Here is a 14283-nt window from a genome sequence, read left to right on the forward strand (position 1 = left end):
TCTAAGAAATAGTGTGGATGATTTGTTATAACTTTATTTCTACTGTGTCTTTCGCAACTATTACATGCATAGCTTAGATATCACCTTTATCCTATGTCTAAAGAACGCAATTGTTCTAATGTGTTATATTTCCATTATGACTTCTATTAAACGTTGCTTTTACATAACAATAATAATAATAAACTGATTAATTATTATTGAGTTATTTTTTATTTAATTATTAAAATAGCTGCCGGTTGTTTTTCTGTTGATGGGCTATAATCGTTTCCGTTTAAATATATTCAGGCTTTAATAAAAAAAAAAATCAATCTCATATAAAATAGCATCTCATTGATAATAATAATAATAATAATAACCTGACAATAACCAGATATTTTTAGTTGGAATTTCATTTTATTCTCACTGTGCAATATCATTTTCCACTTGTGCAATTTTGTTAAGTCTGTTTATTGTCAATACTGTATATACTGCTCCTATTGTTATAATTCCTTCTATTGAAATAGTTTTGTTTCACTTTGTTTAGCTCTTTTTTACTGTTAGCTGATGCATCTTGCTTCTTTTTTTTTGCACTATCCCCTTTGCTGCTGTGCACTGCAAATTTCCCTGCTGCGGAACTGATAAAGGAATATCTTATCTTATTTTATAACAAAAAGCACACACACTTTCCCACAGTAAAACACCCCACGGTTCTGTGGAAGGTGGTGATGTCCTGTGTGTGTGTTTCAGCAGTAAGAGCCTCACATGAGATTTGTTTTTCATCTGAGGGGAACAGATTAAAAGGAAATCGAAACCTGGAAAGCAAATTGTGTTGGCACCTGACATTAAATCCTCCGCCAGACCAACCTACGCGCTGCTCGACGACAGCACTTCCTCTGTTTACTTCCTTCTAAACAGTCAGACCGACCTCAGACAGTCAGTCAGTCAGTGAGTGTTGGACGCTGCAGACGCACCATGGAGAGACGACCTTAACTTTCTGATTCAAATATTACGGCAAGTACAGCATGCTTTTTTTACTTTACTATATCATCTGTGATCAATATATGCTGTGGAAATAATAACAAATAGCAGCTGCTTTTTTTTAGAGATTAGTTGTATTTTTTTTATTTATTTTAACCTTTATTTAACCAGGTTAGTCTCATTGAGATTAAAAACCTCTTTTCCAAAGTTGCAGACACACAGACACAAATAGAGATAAAATACAATTCACAAACACTAAAAGCACTCAAATTTGCATTAAAAGAGAACTATCTAAAGACAAGTGGGGGGACAAAAATTAACTTTTCTTGGAGTCATCTGTACAACAAGGGGGCTAGAAACATTGGCATGCCATAGAGTCTGCTTCTAAAGCCTTCATTTTAGATTTAAAAATATTTAATGATACCAGCTTCTTGATTTTTTAGGTCATTTTGGAGCAAATTCCAGGCTGAGGGCTGCAGAATATGCAAAAGCCCTTTGTAACATCTACAATATCCCGAATTATTACTATAATTATTGTTTTCTAGAGGCTGCTATTCTGAATTAGATTGTGATATAGAAAGGTAACTGTGGTTTATTTGTTCAATTTTAACATGGGGTTTGGTGGGCTGTCTCTAAAAAAAAAAGTATTTTGCAGATGATTTGCATGCAGTAATAAATGTTTATTCACAGCCCATCAATTATTAATGCTTTTTTTTATGTTTTATTATTATTAAAATCAGTTGGTGTTTTGTAGACTAAGTCCAAGCTTTCCTAGGGGCTTCCCAGCATTTACTGAGAAACTCCCTTCATTTGCTTGAAAAACAGTGTTTTAAGCCACTCCCCAACTGTGAGTCCAGCCAGCTGAATCAAAGCTGCTTCAGAGTTTCCCTGTGTACCCAGATGAACTTCTTTGAAGTCATTCACTGACTAGATCTGGTGCGAGTCTGAGCTTAAAAAAGAAAAGAAAAGTCCATAAACTGACTACCTGATGTTTCATTTTAGGCCGAGCAGCACGAGTCGAGCATCAACAAGATGGATTACAAATATGATAATGGAGTGGAGCTGCTGTTGGCTCACATGAATTTAGAAGACATCATCAACGCTGCAGAGACTTTGTATCAGCTTGAAGAGGAGGAGGAGGAGGAGGAAGGAGGATTGTCGTTCGAAGAGGAAGGTCTCTCCCAGGAGGAGATGGACGAGAACGAGGAGGCGGGAGACTTGGTGGGCCAGCAGAAGGACTATGTGGATGGGGTTGGGGGTGTTCGGTACGGGACGGTGGCAGACCTCCTGTCCTTTGTCAACCTGCTCTCCAGCATGCAGGCAGCAGCCCTGCAGCACCTGCCTGAGGAGATGGGCGTCCTGCTGAACAAGGTGAGAGAAAATGATTAGAATTTGTGTGCATGAGAATGAGTCTCTAACTGTCGTGACATTTTGATATGATCAACTTCCCCAACTGACCTTTTGTCTGCAGAAGGACATGGCTGTGAAAAAAGGCCGCTACCAGATCAACATGGACGTGCTCCTGTTTCCATGGAATCTGGCCTACAAGAACCACGGCTCTGGCCTCGTGCCCAAGGGCTCGTTCGGGAAAGTTCACTTGGCTCAGGATTCCGCCACCAGGAAGAGAATGGCTTGCAAACTGGTGAGTCCTGCCGAGCAAAAGGCTGGAACCCAGCCCGCGCTGACTTCTCGAAACTCGTGCCAAACACTTCACCTGCCGAGAACTATTTGTTCACTTGTGCACTCCTGTGTTTGTACAATGAATGTTTATGTCAACATGACACTTTTCCCCTTTGAAGTAAAAGAGGAACAGTGTGCTTAATGGGAAGAACCAGTGTTTTTGTAACAAACTTACAAAATGGGCCAAGATTAACGCAAGAATGGAAATTTAACAACTTTCCACAGACTCCTCTGGATGTTTGTGACTGTTAGACTCACAATAACATCAATATATTGGCATGTTGTGATTCAGCTCCTAAGTTCCTGGCACACTTTTCACACACATTCTGTTTCACACATTCTTTTCTTATCTATGTGATACTGCACTCTTCACCTGAGGGAGGTGTTTACTCGTTCATACATGCTGACAAATGAGGAAGGAGTAGTTTCTTACCTAGCCTGGTGTCGTCAGGATGCTATGTTGACATTGTACACATTGTTGAATACACAGAGAAGGCTTACTGGCACCAGTTTATATGCTTGGTATCTGAGTTACAATCAATTTCCTGCTTATCAGTGGACAGACTTGTGACGATGCATAATTTGCTAGGACTGTCAATCGATTAATAGGCTCTTATCAACATGGGAGTGGCAGGCAAAAACAGCTGTCAGTGTGTCAGTGTGCTGACTTGACTATGACTTGCCCCCAAACTGCATGTGATTATAATAAAGTGGGCATGTCTGTAAAGGGGAGACTCGTGGGTACCCATAGAACCCATTTTCATTCACATATCTTGAGGTCAGAGGTCAAGGGACCCCTTTGAAAATGGCCATGTCAGTTTTCCTCTCCAAAATTTAGTTTGGTGCGACGTCCTTCGTGACGAGCTAGTATGACATGGTTGGTACCAATGTATTCATTAGTTTTTCTAGTTTCATATGATACCAGTATCTTCACTCTAGCTTTAAAACTGAGCCCGCTACAACCTAAAAATTGCACTAATGTGTTAAAGAAATTAGTGGCTTCTTATCACGTTAACTTTGAAAAGCCCTAACATTTACATTTCATCATCCTCACAGATCCCCATGGAGCACTTCAAAGCGGCCGACGTGGAGTTCCAGGCCCGGTTCCGCCACGAGAACATCGCCGAGCTCTACGGCGCTGTCCTCTGGGACCAGAGCGTCCACCTGTTCATGGAGGCCGGCGAGGGCGGCTCGGTGCTGGAGAAGCTGGACAGCTGCGGGCCCATGAGGGAGTTCGAGATCATCTGGGTGACCAAGCAGGTCCTGCGGGGCTTGGAGTACCTGCACTCGCACAACGTCATCCACCACGACATCAAACGTAAGAGCAAAAAAGAAGACATTTCACTTGTAGGATGTTGTTGATGGATGCACGGCATCGTAGTAAGGTAGTACACACTGTTCAGGAAATTATGTAATATCAGATTTTACCCTCCTTGACGTCAAAGTCAAGCCACAGACGGATTCTTGTGAATAATTCTAGAGAGTCTTAATCGCGCGAGCGGGAAAGAGGTGGAACAGCCACAAACCACAGATCAGACACTGACAATCTTGCACACTATGATTGACAGAGAATTATATGTCTCCTCAGGTTTAACAAACACGTTTTCAGGAAGTGTAGCCGGGTCACACAGTCTGCCAGCTAAAAGATTACAAGAACACATGCTAGTTACAGTAGGTGGGGCTCAGCTGAGGTTTGATGTGAGGTAGTTTCACGTTGGTTGAATCACAGCGGCGCTGCTGGGATCAAAGCATTCTACAGAGCAGCCTCACGGCCCTAAAGGCTGTTTGCTGTCTGGAAATTCCAGCCTGCTTCTCGTGCTCTCTCAGGGTTAAATGCAGGGTCCGGAGACTTACGACAACGGCCAGTCTGGCCCCTCTGACACGTCGCTGTGGTTCTCAGCTCTTCCTGCCCGCGATCAAAATATGTAATTATACCTTGGTGAGGGTTTTAAAGCACCATGATGAGACTTTTCACGAAAGGCTTGGCTTCAAATTATCTTTCAAATTCCTTTTGCTAAATGCACGTGTTATGCAGTCTCGTCTTGGGAGGTTTCAGTGGCCTTTTGCCAGTTGAAGTCGATGCAGTGCAAGCCAAGTGTGTTTTGAAAAGTCACTAATTATTACCTAAAATGCAGACCTGCACGGCAAAGCATAAACACTGAAACTACTGTACACAAACAGCCTCTCTGACAGACAGACAGCACCATAACTATTATTTTCTCTGTTTTTCTTCAGCTAGCAACATTGTCCTGATGTCAGACAAGGCAGTGTTGGTGGACTTTGGCCTGACGGTGCAGATGACGGAGGATCTATACATTCCCAGAGACATGAGAGGAACAGAGGTAAGAAATTAAGCCAGATCGGAGTCTTAAAGGCTGCAACTTTAAGCCCGTAATGAAGTACCTGTGAGGGTTTCTGGACAATATTTGTCATCGTTTTGTGTTATTAATTGATTTCCAATAACAAATACTTCATATATATACTGTATATATATATAAATACATTTGCATAAAGCAGCATATTTGCCCACTCCCATGTTGATAAGAGTATTAAATACTTGACAAATCTCCCTTTAAGGTACATTTTGAACAAATAAAAAATGTTATATAAATATAAATATAAATAAATATAAGATAAATATTTTAATCGATTGACAGCCCTGGCAGAAACCCAACATGTCTTTTTTTTTTTTTTTTTGTAATTGCATGGTACAATTATTACTTGTTTTTCTTGCTGTGATCTTGTGATTTACTAGAAAAGGCAGCACTCTTCTTGACTCATGACTCAGGCTATACATCCCCAGGGATTTAAAGAAATGAGACTTGTCAGCACTTGTCTCCAAAATGATTTAAAGTCAATGATTGGCAAGCACTGTTGCAGAGCCCTCATTGACCTCACTGATGTGAATTATAGTCTGCTTATGCTTAAGGTTTCTCAGAACACATTTAATCAGCACTTTGGAAATTTTTAGGAGAGATTTCTCACGTGCTTTTTCCCCATCTGCCTACTGGCTTTTCCCAAGTTTTGACCTGATTGTGCATCAGTCTTTGCACATGCACTCTGGGCCTCTCATGGCTTGGCTTGTGGAAAGTCCCAGGGCAGAGACCCAGCAGTAATAATAAGAGAGACATGGCTAGCAAATACACAAGGGCTGCTCAGGCTTATGTTCACATGGGAGAGCAGGCTGGAATTTCCAGCAGAGAAAGAGATGGACTCTGGTAGTGTTTACTTTTCACACTCCAAAAGGCCAGCAGGCTTCTGCACTGCCCTTACCTTGACACACACACACAGCGTGGGTTTAAAGGTTATCTCAACAAGAAAAAAAAACTTTTACTGCAAGAGGCTGTTTCCTGTTTGTTGTTTAGCACACTGATACATTCATTTGAAAGGGGAACTACTTCCTGCCATTATGCTCTGAAGCCCCCGTTATATCTAATTCATGTTATGTTGCCCTACTTTCATTTAGATGTATATGAGTCCAGAGGTGGTTCTGTGTCGAGGACACAACACCAAGACGGACATCTACGGCCTGGGAACCACCATCATTCACATGCAGACTGGTAGCCCTCCATGGGTCCGGAGATACCCGCGCACTGCCTACCCGTCCTACCTCTACATTGTAAGTACCGTACATTTTTATGAGCCATGCTAACGTCAGTGTGTTGGTTGGTTGGTTGGTCCACCACTTTGGTCCAGATTGAAATAACTCTTTACTAGGGCTGTCCATCCATGAAAATATTTAATCGCTATTAATCGCATGATTGTCCAGAGTACAATCACTGAATTATTTCTATTTGAAGCGAAGCATTTGTCATTTTTGCAGACTTCATAAGTTTTGGACCTCAGCGTTTATCCATCCGTTTTCTTTGCAATTAGCATCACACCTACTCAGAGCTACAGTAGTAGCTATTATGTGACATGAAGATGCCGTGCTAGATAAACATTATCTTGTATCTTGCTGCATTTGAAAAAGTGACACCCTTTTCCATGACCTTCTTCAGGTCTTCCACAGCCTAGATTATCTTGAGATAAAACCTCTTAACATGACTGATTGCAAAGTGTGACCTATGGCTCGTTTAGTCAGCCACTACTTCTGTTTCTTTTAAAGGTTTTCCATTACATGGGTTCTTTGCTTTCAAGAAGTCCCATTTCTGTTTTTGAAATGATTATCAGCTCTTTTGATTTACTCACTTCCTCATGAAACTGCCGTCATGGAAAAGGAATGTCACGTAGTTCAGTTGCTTCTACAGGCTTAGCTTTGCTACTTCTCCTTGTTCCATTTTACCACAGCCAAACTTGTTTTACAAGCTACTACTCACAATGACAAGGAAACTGGGTCACAGCTGCTGGAGGAGTTATATGTGGCCTGTTGTTGTTTTTTTTTGGTAATTTGGAAGACTTGTCTTTGTAATTTTTTTTCTCTCATGCTGCAGGTTTCTAATGCCAACTTTGCCTTATCTCTCTCCCAACAGATCCACAAGCAGGCCCCCCCCCTGGAGGACATAGCGGAGGACTGCAGCCTGGCCATGCGCTCCTTCCTGGAGCGAGCCCTGGAGAGGAACCCCGCTCTGCGGAGCTCGGCGTCCGAGTTGCTGAAGGACGAGGCCATCAACCCGCCCAGGGAGGATCAGCCTCGCTGCTGGAGCCTCGACTCAGCCCTGGAGGAAGCCACCCACACCACGCTACGGCAGCAGAGCCAGCACCACGACACCACACAGGGTAAGCACCGACGTGTTGAGGTCAATTTGGTTCCAGTAAGTAATAATAAGATACCTGCCCTATTTAAACATGCGCTCTGTTCTTTTTCTGCAGATTCTTCTCTGTACTCGGAGGACTCGGGCCACATGAGGAGGAAGGGCTCCTTGTATATTGACCTGGGGGCCTTGTCAGGTTACTGTAAACTGGTGACAGGGCCCCCGAGCTCAGAATATGGTTAGCACCAGACCGCAGCTCACCATTTCTGTGGTTGAACTTTGCTCAAAGCCAACTGATAATTTACTTTTTAGCCTTTTTTTAAACATATGGCTTTACTGTTGGAGGACTGATGAACAGTTCAGACAGGTGGACAGCTGCAGGCGACATGGCTCGTTGATGAACTGCAATTGTTTACAAGACTCTGTAATGACTGCATTGAATGGAATTAGCTCAACATTGATGCTGAAATGAGCTGATGTGACTGAACAACACTGCAGGACGGTTGTTGGAAGCGTATTGTGTATCATTGAGCATTATCTGTCAGCTATCGGTATCATTTCCCAGAGCTCCCTATGTATGGAGGACAGGACCTGCCAAAATCAAGGGATGAAATGCAAAGGGAAAATCATGCAGAAATAATAAATAAATGCATGAATACATAAATAAATAAATAAATACACACATTTAAAAACAAATATAAGATAAATAAATAAATGCAAGAAATAAATACATTCAAATATTGATAATAAAAAAATACATAAATAAAAACATTAAACAAATGAGTAAATACATAAATAAGGGAATTAATAAAAAGATTTAATTTAAAATAAATAAATAAGCAATCAATTCATATAACAATTAATTAATGGCTACATTTATTTTTTATATTATTTCTGATACATTTAATGACATAATAATGTTTTTATTGAGTCATTTATTTATTCATTTATTTTTTATCTTGTCAGGTTCCATCTTCAATACCTACGTTGTTGTAGTACATAGTTATATTTCAGTGTACACAATAATCAAATGTATGCTGTATTTTTTCCCATAAAACTATGTCTAATAGTCTTATATAATATGTAAGCTATCTGTTAAATTATGTGTGCACCGTGCAGACATGTACAGTATTAGTAGTTCTTAATGGACTTCCTCTTGTCTATTCCTGTGGAATATTAATAGCAACACGATGCTATGCAAATGACTTCTGTGGAAAGCATGTGATATCTAATTTGTGTTTTGTACATCCCGTGAGATGAGGCCTGCTGTGCTTTTACTAATACAACAATTGTGTTACTTCTGTTTTCTTTGGTATTGAGCATAGAAATTGCCCAACGTTTGAAAATGTGTCATTATGCAATAAATGCAATAAAATGAAAATCCCATGCTGTCTGTAATATTTCAGTTCCACTTCCAATTAATAATTTAAACAGATTATTCATTTTAGATTTGCATCTTCTTAACAAAGAGATTCCAACATTCACTACGTCAGAATGTTTCACAAATGTCCTCTCTCTCTCTCTCTCTCTCTCTCTCTCACACACACAATCATTCGGACAAAGATAAGCTAGCTAATATTGTACTAAATGAATGCTGACAAAAAGTGTGCTAATCATGCATAATTAAACTACCGATACCTAGCAAAATAAAATGCATATGTAAGCCATTTTGGGGTTGAAGTATTCCTTTAGCAGACCATTTTTGGTCCAATTCAAAGGTTCCACTTTCACATCTCTTTTGAATTCCCCTTAGGACTGTACCTACGAACAGTTTAGAAGTAATTTTACTTTGAGTCTTACAACTTCTTATTATTTATATTATTTTATACAAATTATAAAGTACTTCATACATTATATTGTATCCTGATAATATTTTATGTAGCAATAACGGAGATATTTTTCCATTGTGGTAGCCTTATACTATTTTTACTTTAGTAAAGAATCTGAATACTTAATTTTTTTAAAATATTGTTGAGTTGCTATGGGACATTTTAAAGTCCAAGATGATGATAGCTACAGTCAGTAGGCGATTTGAACCCCCCCCTAAAAATGAACAAATTGCCTATAGTGAATACTAATAACCCTGCATGAAGCAAAATTGCATGCCTGGTAATGTTCCTGCTACATATTCTACAGTATGCCATCAAAAAAGAGCAAAACAATGGTGAAAAAAATCCCAAACTACCATTTCATTGGAAACTGCTTAGTGTGGGGTTTCCTGGATTCCCCATCAAGCAGATAGATCACAGATGAGGCATGAATAAAGTTTTAGCGAGGCCCTCTACTACATTACTTTGAATTGTTCTTATTTAGTCATGGGCAGTATCTACTACTGATTTTGCATCAGGGAAACCCAAGTGACTGTGTGAGGTGTTTTTCTCCGATCTGTGGCTCAGGCCTACTCTTCCTCTTTCTAAAAGCGTCACATGTGAGTGGGCGTCGAGCTCTGCTGTGGAGGGGCTTGCCTCAGAGTCTTATCTGAAAGCGGCAGCCTTTACAGTCATATTCAATGGTTTCCCAATGATTGAGAAAGACAAATACTACCATCTGCTGGTAACAGTAGATACAACTTGTTGAATGTTATTCATGGGCTACGTGTCCTGTTACAGGGGTTTAGGTGTATCTATATCTTTGGCCCTCCTATTTTATTCTGACCTTATGTGAACTTCTGAATATGCAAGAATTATTCAGTCTTCTTCTATTTCAGCAAGATGTTAACATAGCTTCCCTCAATGCAGTTGATGTACTCAGCCTGTCTGTCCCAGTATAACTAGTCCACTCAGTATAGATATCGGACGACTTTGAAGGTCTTGTAGTTTGAACATAGCTATCCGCATACTAACCTGCCAAACAGAGTCACCCTTTTACTGTGACCATAAAACTTGTTGGAGATGCCGGGGATTGAACCCGGGGCCTCATACATGCAAAGCATGCGCTCTACCACTGAGCTACATCCCCTGTGGTTGCTGAGAAGGTTTGACAATTTCTTCAACACACCTGAATAAAAGAAAAAATCGGACTAAAACAATTTTGGTACGTTGTTTGGTACAATTTGGTATGTTGCTTTAAAACCTGTGAAATGCAACTGCGATGACCGGCAATCCAACCGGGTAAAGTGCTTGCACCACTATACCAGCAATCACATTTGCAGAACATTTGCTGCTGGCGGTTCAGCCTTTGGTTCAGCTTAAACAAATCAGTGCACGAGAAGAGAAACGGACGTGTAGAAAACAAGCCAACGAGTAAAGTCAATAGGAAAAACAGAGAGGGCTCTTCCCTTCAAGCTATGTGGTCGGCAAACACTGCTTTATTTTATGTCTGTATCATAATAACGGCTTTTATATCCGCCGTGCTCAGTCTTCCGGTTACCCTTTATGAATGACAAATACAGACTACCGTGACCTGCTGGTAGGGAGAGTTATTTCATCTCAGGCAGGCACGGAACGTACTTGCTAACTGTCCATCGGCTGTAGTCTTAGCGGTGTGTTCAAGTGCAACTTGTCGTCCAAAACAAAGGGGACGTGAGGCGACGCATCAGGCGGTCTTCGTGTTTGATGTCGGCTTGGGGTGTCCCCAGCTCTACTGCTTACTTTCTGAGAACAAAACCAAGAAACAGTATACTGTCTTTAGAAGAAGAAAATATATGCGATGGCCGGGAATCGAACCCGGGTCAACTGCTTGGAAGGCAGCTATGCTCACCACTATACCACCATCGCTGCACAAAATACGTTTTACTGCAAATTCTGCAATTTTTCTGGATATTAAAAGGACTGTTTGTAACTTTTTAAGCGTATAAATGTACCGGGTCGGGACACATGCGCGCTCGCATATGCGCGCTCGCATATGCACGCTCGCATATGCGTGCTCGCGTGTGGTCGGAGCCTCTCCTCCTCTGCCTGCCTGCCTTCACTCACACAGCGCGCGTTCTCGCTGTCTCGCTCCACCTCTAGACGTGAACGTGCGCTCACTACACACTGCAGTAGAGTTAGTAGCTCTGAGAATATCTAGTGAATGTACAGTGGATGTTTCTGCAGAAATAAATGCTGCAGCTCCTCCAGACAAACAGAAGTTTTCCGTGTCTTGTGAAGTGACGGGGCTCCGCAGCGAGAAACGTCACCGTCTCCGACCGGGTGCCGGTGTCTCCCCTGCGTACGCAGTCGGGAGACAATAACGTTTCTCTTCATGCTGCAGAGCCCCGGCACCGACCCGCTTTTGCTGAGGCAGGAAAAGCCAACACTAGGATCAGCATTGATTCATGGAGAGACCTTCGTCTGGTCAGCTAACATTACTGCCAAGCAGCTGAAATATAGAGTGATATTGTGGTTTTAGCTGAGGTGTGTCGCCTCACTGTGTTGAGCGATGCTCGTTCAGGTATATTTAGAGCGAGCAAGCGCGAGCCCGACGCTGACTTTTATTGACTTAACGGCCACAGGTGTTGCTGTTAACAAGCATTTCTGAAAGTTACAAATAGTCCCTTTAAGATGGAAACAAGCCCTGCATTTAAAAAAATGCATGCAGCTGCATTGGTGGGGATGGCTCGCTTCAGGTAAATAAGAGATGATACAATGTGTTTGTATCAGCCATGTGATCGAGGCAAGCGTACACGCCGCTTGCATTGAGCGGGGCATTGGTGTAGGTTTTTTAAATAGTGTGCAGAATCTGCCTACTCTGCGCACCGCAGGGGTACGCCGGCGTGATAATGATGGAGACCCAGTATTCGTTCCCAACCGATGCTGACTCGAGTGACATAACTTGAGGAAATTTATCAGACGTTTCACACAGCTCCCCCGGTTACACAAAAGGCTTTATGCAACTTTTTTCACATGAGCAGTCGTACTCCCCAAAACCTGTTAAGAGATGATGTGTAAAATCGGTGGAGTTTCCCCTTTACATTAAAATAACAAGTTCCTGTCACCTCTACTTACTTATTTTCAATATTGTATCAAACACAGTATCAAAAATTGGGTTTGATTGACTGACAGTCTTAAGGATTCTCAGAGACAACACACAAAATCAAGTGTCTACTCATTTAACAATACTGTCAAAGAAACACTTTGTTTGCTGTGATAATGATGTTTTTTTCTAAGTTGCACCTGAAATGTCTCGGCAGGGAAGCCTACGCAAGTATCATTGGTGGGCTCCCACGGCCAAAAAGTGCAATTCGTTGTCGGCAGGATTCGAACCTGCGCGGGGAGACCCCAATGGATTTCTAGTCCATCGCCTTAACCACTCGGCCACGACAACCTGTAAAACAGCTGTATATAATAATTTGAAAACATTTTCTGAACTTTCCAAATTGCTGAGAATAGGGCATTTCTATGTAACTTACTTGTTCAGTTAAATCTCCACTTTGTTTGCTTTTGTGATAGTTGGTGCAATATTTGCATTGCGCTATCAGTGCTTGATCTTTTCAGTTCTCCTTATAGCTAGTTTGCACTGCACAAATTCAGCCCTGATTTTCTGCTCCCCAACATCTTTTGGAGCTCCCCAACAAAAGCCCCAGATCAGAGGCAAATCGGCATTGTCTCGCCACTCGCATATCGGCGTTCAAGTTGCTCAAAAACGCGAGCCCATAGACACATTCCAGAAATCTAGCATGCTAAGTATCTGAACCTGTCAGGGCCTGACTTCAGCCACGGGTTGAGGGGAAACCTGGGCTCACAGTAGGAACTTACTATACGTCAAGACAAGTTTTGCAGTTTAGATATCTGATGACTGTGAAAGTCTTGTAGTGTGAACATAGCTATCCACATACTAACCTGCCCAACAGAGTCACCCTTTACTGTGACCATAATAGCTATTGGAGATGCCGGGGATTGAACCCGGGGCCTCATACATGCAAAGCATGCGCTCTACCACTGAGCTACATCCCCTGTGGTTATTAGAAATACTTGACAAATATACCTATACACCTGAATAAAAGAAGAAAATCTGACCAAAACACTTCAGGTTAATCTGGTACGTTGCTTTAAAACCTGTGAAATATAGTGTTTGCACCACTATACCAGCAATCACAGTGGAAAAGTAGGACATTTGCTGCCTTAAGGCCCTGACACACCAAGCCGATGCTCAGCCGTCGCACAGTTTGGGGCCGTCGGTGAGCGCCCGTCGGCATTTTTTTCCCGCTGTCCCGCACCGTCGGCTCTAGTCTTCCCGTGTTGGAAGTTTTTCAACCGATTCAGCATGTTGAGACGGCGGTGCCAAGAGAAATCACTCTCATTGGCAGTTCAGCCGTTGGTTCAGCTTAAACAAATCAGTGCACAAGAAGAGAAACGGACGTGTAGAAAGCAAGCCAGCGTGTAAAGTCAAGAGGAAAAACAGAGAGGGCTCTTCCCATTTTTCATCTTGATCTCATCTGATCATTCCAATACACGAATATTTTCAAAACGACATGGCCATCTGGAATGAAGCTATGCGGTCGGCAAACACTGCTTTATTTTATGTCTGTATCAAAATAACGGCCTGTATATCCACCGTCCTCAGTCTTCCGGTTACCCTTTTTGAATGACAAATACAGACTAACGTGACCTGCTTGTAGGGAGAGTTATTTTGTCTCAGGCAGGCACAGAACGTATATGCTAACTGTCTGTCGGCTTTGGTCTTTGCGGTGTGTTCAATTGCAACTTGTCGGCCAAAACAAAGGTGACGTGAGGCGACGCATCAGTCGGCCTTCATCACGGCTAGGTGTTTGATGTCGGCTTGGGGTGTCCCCAGCTTTATTGCTTACTTTCTGACAACAAAATCAAGCGACAGTATACTGTCTTCAGAAGAAGAAAACATCTGCGATGGCCGGGAATCGAACCCGGGTCAACTGCTTGGAAGGCAGCTATGCTCACCACTATACCACCATCGCCGCACAAGATATTTTTGACAGCAAATTTTCCAATTTTTTTGGGCATTGAGACGGAAACAAGCCCTGCATTTCAAAAATGCATGGGGCTGCATTGGTGTG

General features: G+C 42.0%; 1 protein-coding gene and 5 non-coding genes across 6 annotated transcripts; 1 reads left to right on the forward strand and 5 right to left on the reverse strand.

Annotated features, from left to right (window-relative positions):
• Positions 1-850: 850 nt before the first annotated feature.
• On the forward strand, positions 851-8712 carry map3k8 (mitogen-activated protein kinase kinase kinase 8). The gene is made up of 8 exons (XM_074621524.1): positions 851-990; positions 1960-2328; positions 2429-2599; positions 3694-3955; positions 4873-4979; positions 6104-6256; positions 7110-7356; positions 7450-8712. The coding sequence occupies exons 2-8, from the start codon at positions 1990-1992 to the stop codon at positions 7572-7574; spliced, it is 1404 nt and encodes a 467-aa protein (XP_074477625.1). The 5' UTR covers positions 851-990; positions 1960-1989; the 3' UTR covers positions 7575-8712.
• Positions 8713-10217: 1505 nt separating this feature from the next.
• On the reverse strand, positions 10218-10289 carry trnaa-ugc (transfer RNA alanine (anticodon UGC)). The gene has a single exon. It is a non-coding gene; the product is annotated as a tRNA-Ala (tRNA).
• Positions 10290-10975: 686 nt separating this feature from the next.
• trnag-ucc (transfer RNA glycine (anticodon UCC)) lies at positions 10976-11047 on the reverse strand. The gene has a single exon. It is a non-coding gene; the product is annotated as a tRNA-Gly (tRNA).
• A 1446-nt stretch (positions 11048-12493) lies between these two features.
• On the reverse strand, positions 12494-12575 carry trnas-aga (transfer RNA serine (anticodon AGA)). The gene has a single exon. It is a non-coding gene; the product is annotated as a tRNA-Ser (tRNA).
• A 557-nt stretch (positions 12576-13132) lies between these two features.
• Positions 13133-13204, reverse strand: trnaa-ugc (transfer RNA alanine (anticodon UGC)). Its single transcript has one exon. It is a non-coding gene; the product is annotated as a tRNA-Ala (tRNA).
• Positions 13205-14112: 908 nt separating this feature from the next.
• On the reverse strand, positions 14113-14184 carry trnag-ucc (transfer RNA glycine (anticodon UCC)). Its single transcript has one exon. It is a non-coding gene; the product is annotated as a tRNA-Gly (tRNA).
• Between the last annotated feature and the right edge of the window lie 99 nt (positions 14185-14283).

Source organism: Sebastes fasciatus, chromosome 21, assembly GCF_043250625.1.
Source record: "Sebastes fasciatus isolate fSebFas1 chromosome 21, fSebFas1.pri, whole genome shotgun sequence".
NCBI classification, from domain to species: Eukaryota; Metazoa; Chordata; class Actinopteri; order Perciformes; family Sebastidae; genus Sebastes; species Sebastes fasciatus.